Below are 4,814 nucleotides of genomic sequence, written 5' to 3'. Positions count from 1 at the left end.
AATGCTAATTTTTACTTCTTCCAATAATGTTTGTATTTCCCTGCAATGCTAAATATGATATATTATACTTTTTTCAATTTCACATTTAATACAAAAATCAGTAATCCTTCTATCTAATTTTTCTATTTCATTTAGTTTAGAAATTAATCTGTAATGTGTTTATATTCTATACTGTATACTGTTGTTCATCCTGTTGTTATATATATGCTGCTACTGTTAATAAAAACATAGAAATAGCTAAATTACAATGCTATTTATGAGAGCAAGATTAGCTAATTTCAGTCAGAATTTTTACCATCTAATAAATGGAGAAACATTTCAAAAATAACCAAAGGCTAAAAAATCTGTGACTTGGAGAGGGTATGAGCTGGAACATATTTATCAAGCCTTTCAGTAATCTATTCCACCATTAAAAGTGAATGAAAGCACTTTTATTTCGGGAAGGGTTACTCCCCTCAGGGTTTAACGCTCCATCAAAGAATTATGATGGCTGCTCTAAATGTCTTTGTCTGGATTTAAGTATCTCTTTACTCTAAAGAGAAAATTGGTTTTATTTATTAACCCCAAAAAAATACTACTTATTAAAGCTTATACTACTTTTTAAAGCTAAGGCTTTAAGTAGAATTCTCTCTAGTTATACGTAAACCACAGATGCTCATGTGTGTTTAAGAAAATGGTGATGAAGGACTGTGACCCATGTCACTTGTTTTTAAGTCTCTAAATTACTGTCTGAAGGATTTTTGCATCATAAATGTTTAGATGCAAATTTCTTGTTTCAGGATTTGCTATTTGAGCTGCAAATTTATAATTCCCATATGCATTCACAGTCAGACATTTGTTTCAACTCATTATGGGCACATCTCAGATATTAATTTTGGGTCCTCTCTTTTCTTTACAAATATTCAACGATCAGATGCAAATTTTCATCGTAAGATCACAAAAAAATGAAGGAACAACCCAAAAATAAAAAGACCTTGGTGAGAAGTTTCTCTAGTTCTATAGTCCTGATTGTCTAGGGCTCCTGAAAAGTGTGTTGACTTATCGAGGAGATAAATTATCTTTTAAATCAGGTTTGCTGGACAAAGACCCACGTTAGGGTGCCACTTTAAACATACCGATTTGTTTCACCCCTTGGTCTGGATTTTTTGTGCAGCTACAAATGTTGGCATAGTTGTAGCTAAACCTGTGTGAAATTATCTATTTCCTACAATTATAATAAATTTTCAGCTGTAATACCTGCACATGCATGCAGAAATGCAGAAATGCACCATGCATAAGGACAGTTATCCTCCATTACTGGGTTTTGTTCAATGGGAGTGATCTTCCTTTTCTAGGTATAGTTCAGTTGCAGTGGAAGGTGCCAGAATTAAATAGTTGCACAGCTGATACTTTGAGACAGTTGGGTTTCCAAACTATAAAAAATTTACAAATTATACCAAGTACAGTATGCGCAGAAACCGGTTTTTGACTCAATATAAAAGGATAATATCATGCCTCTTTAATGCGGCCAACATAAACCCGAAATTCAGCAACTTTGCTTGCGATTCTCGTCCATGCCAGAAACTTCAAAGAGTTTAAATAAACTCTTCCAAGTAAAATGGTCCAATACCCAGTCAGTAATGGAGGCTTAACTTGCTGGAGGATATTATATCTATATTATAATATATATTATATTTTGTAAATGTCTAGTCATATATATGTTAAATACATAACAACCTGACCTTCATTTAAAAAACAAATCAAGCTGATGATGAGAATGTGTAAGATGAACACCTGCTGCATTTTAAATAGATGTTTTTCTTTAGAAAAAGCACTAAGCACATGTGAGGTTTTCAACAGACATTACTATATGTAAAATAAGAGCATTAAGAAAGTTTAAAAAGTACTTTAAATGGATGGCACCTGGTATAACGGTAGAAGAGATGTCACATTTTCAGAGGCATTTTTTGAATCAATTCCCTAATTCTTTCTTTGATCGTTTCCTGTTTGATTACCATAAAAAACACAATTAGCTCATATTTTGGTGGCAAAAATATTCTGGATTCAGGCTTTTATCAAATCCCATTTTTCCTCTCTTGGCAGTGCACCTGCAGAGCTGCTCTGATGAAAATAAGGGACTGTGAGACATGAAAGATCTTTCATTATTCATGCAAAATGCATTTATTGACCAAGTACAGCACACAACAGACACAAATAACCTCCATGTCTGCTGTTTTGCAGATTTGTGTTATTTAACTCTTCCTACCTCTTATCTTTTCTCTGTGGTCTTCTTGCTTCTCGTGTTGTGATCAGTATTTGCTTTATTCCCAAAGGGGGGGAAAAAATCCATAAAGCCTACCTTCCTAAAGGCTTACCAATAAATCTATTTACAAGGTAGATGAGACACTGATAGACGGATAAACATATTCACCAAAATTTACATTCACTTGTTGTGAAAGCCTAAGAGGATAGAGATAGGTAATCTTTCTTTTAATTCAGTTTTTAAATCGTTGTGTTTTTTTGTACAACTGTTTATTTTTTTTTATTTTTCCTTTGGCTGGAAATGCTGCATACCAGAAATAAAGAGTAAGTGTGGATCAATATGTGGTTGAAGTAATGCTCCATCCACACATGGAGTATTTCCATCCTCTGCTCTTTATGGTTTAGGTATGTTTCTCTGCACCGTTTCCTCTCTTCCTCACACAGGCTTATGCAGGGAAACAGATCCCTTCCCCCACAGCAGTTGATCCAAGCGCTATACATGTCCAGGCTTGGACAGGTAGGCTATGAGGGCAACAACCACCCCCACGTACATCCCTGCTCCAACCGTAATGGACAGGGCGGCCAGAAACAGGGCTCTTCTGGAGCTCATTCCCGCTCTGGAGAAGTCTCCCTTAGCGATGGCCTTGCCTGTCTAAAAAAACAAAGCAGAGAGTGATATGAGCTGCTGTGTGTTACTCATCAGCACAGAGTGTATGAGTAGGTGTTAAGCCACAGTTAAAAGAGAAAAAAACAAGAAATGCTCTTACAGAGCCATTAGTTACCATAGCAATTAGGTCATTATGCCTCTGACAGTGACAAATCTGTTGTTTGGTCTTTCTGGTCATTGAATAAATGAAAAGATAGAACCTTTTTTTTTTTATTGTTCTGATGCATTAGATTTTGTTCCCTTATATTTTTATCTCTTAATAACTGAATAACAGAAAATGGGGTACATGTGGTAAAACTAGCCTGGTAAACCAGCCCCACCCGCCAGCGGCCAAAATCCTTTTTCCCTGCCAGTTGGTCTAGCCTTGATCAATGCCCCAGGCCCTAGAACTGGCGGGCCAATCACAACGCAGAAATGTGTTTTGAATATTTGGATGCAAAGTGGGCGCGACGCTGGATAAAACACAACTAGGAAGATGGCAACAACTATTGAACATTTCTCGTTTGACTCAGCTTTGGGATCAGTTTTGGAAGGATTAGTCTTGGGGTTTTCGTTGAAACGTGAGCAGGAAGAGGCTCTATGCTCATTCATTTTTAAGAAGGACGTATTCGCCGTTTTACCAACAGGCTGTTTGTTTACACTCCCCCACCAGCTTTCTGTCACGTTTACTATGTCAACAACGGGTTGTTCTCATCAACAATCTTCCGGTGTCTCATTCATTGGGGCCAGACTAAATTACACATTTAAACTCACATTTAGTCTCATTTATCAGGCTATGATAAAACACTGTTTAAGCAAGAAACACCTTTTCTTGTCAAATTCCTTGTTTCTCACACGCCAGTTTTCATGGTTGTTATAAGAAATTAAAATGAATTAAAATGGACTGATGGATGGACTGATTGCATTAAGGATCAATGCATGGATGGATCGATGAATGGATGGAAGGAGAACTGGACTGAAACACAGAGTAATGCCTGCATGGATGAAAGGATAAACATTTTAACAGAAGGACCAATGGACAGAGGAAAAAACAGACTGACAAATAAAAGGATGGATGGATGGATGAAAGATCAACAGAGTAATGGTGAGATGATTCAACTGATGGATGGATGGATCAAGGCCTGACAGGTTGATGGACAGAAGGATGGATTAACAGGATACTACTTTTTGACGGCTGGGTAGCAAGTCTGGAAAAACAATATTTTTCCATAATTATCTGACTTTTTATGAACCATAATGTGTGGGAAATGAAGCCGGACCGATTAATCGGCAGGCCGATGTATCAAACATCTGGCTCATTAATCAACAGGGGCCAAAATATGGCCAATATCGATTTTTTTCTTTCTTTTTTTTTTGCTGCAAACAGCAAAGAGAAACTTCTTCCACGTGCTGATTCTGCTCCTCTGCCTATCCCTCGCACTCTCTGCACCTTCCCTCCCCCACAAACACAGGTTCACAGCTGCTGCATGGATATGTGGATGAAGAGGGGGAAAGTAAGCATTTTACTCCATGGTAGTGATGGGTTGATGACACGTCATAAAGCATTTCGGTAAACTAAAAGTCAGTTTGGATGGAGTTTAAAATCAGATAACTTCAGTGACAGCTGAGAGAAACAGGTTGACACAACAAGACAACAAAACAACTCGTGGTAACACGCTGTTAGGGTGCATTAAGGTGAGCAGACCTTTTTGTATGCAATAAAATATATTTCAAATATTTCATATGCACAAGTTTAGGTGAACATATTAGCATTTTAGCTCTGTGAAATAAACAACATTTTAGAAGGAAAATAAGATTGTTATAATATGTCTCATTACACTTCCTCCAAAATTCAAAAGTTTGTTTTCATTAAATTAATATTTAAATATATATATTTAAATATATATATATATATATATATATATTA

General features: G+C 36.4%; 1 protein-coding gene across 1 annotated transcript in view; it reads right to left on the bottom strand.

The window, feature by feature from the left end:
- Positions 1–2,163: 2,163 nt before the first annotated feature.
- syndig1l (synapse differentiation inducing 1-like) overlaps positions 2,164–4,814 on the bottom strand; it is a 15,624-nt gene continuing 12,973 nt past the window's right edge. The window contains exon 4 of the mRNA XM_015394088.1: positions 2,164–2,893. Coding sequence (XP_015249574.1) covers positions 2,735–2,893 — 159 coding nt within the window. The 3' untranslated portion in view covers positions 2,164–2,734. The remainder of the gene's footprint in view (positions 2,894–4,814) is intronic.

Source organism: Cyprinodon variegatus, unplaced genomic scaffold (genome assembly GCF_000732505.1).
Source record: "Cyprinodon variegatus isolate N-32 unplaced genomic scaffold, C_variegatus-1.0 Scaffold671, whole genome shotgun sequence".
In the NCBI taxonomy this organism is placed as follows: Eukaryota; Metazoa; Chordata; class Actinopteri; order Cyprinodontiformes; family Cyprinodontidae; genus Cyprinodon; species Cyprinodon variegatus.
Note: the sequence above shows the minus strand (reverse complement) of the source record. Positions and strands in the feature narration are given on the sequence as shown.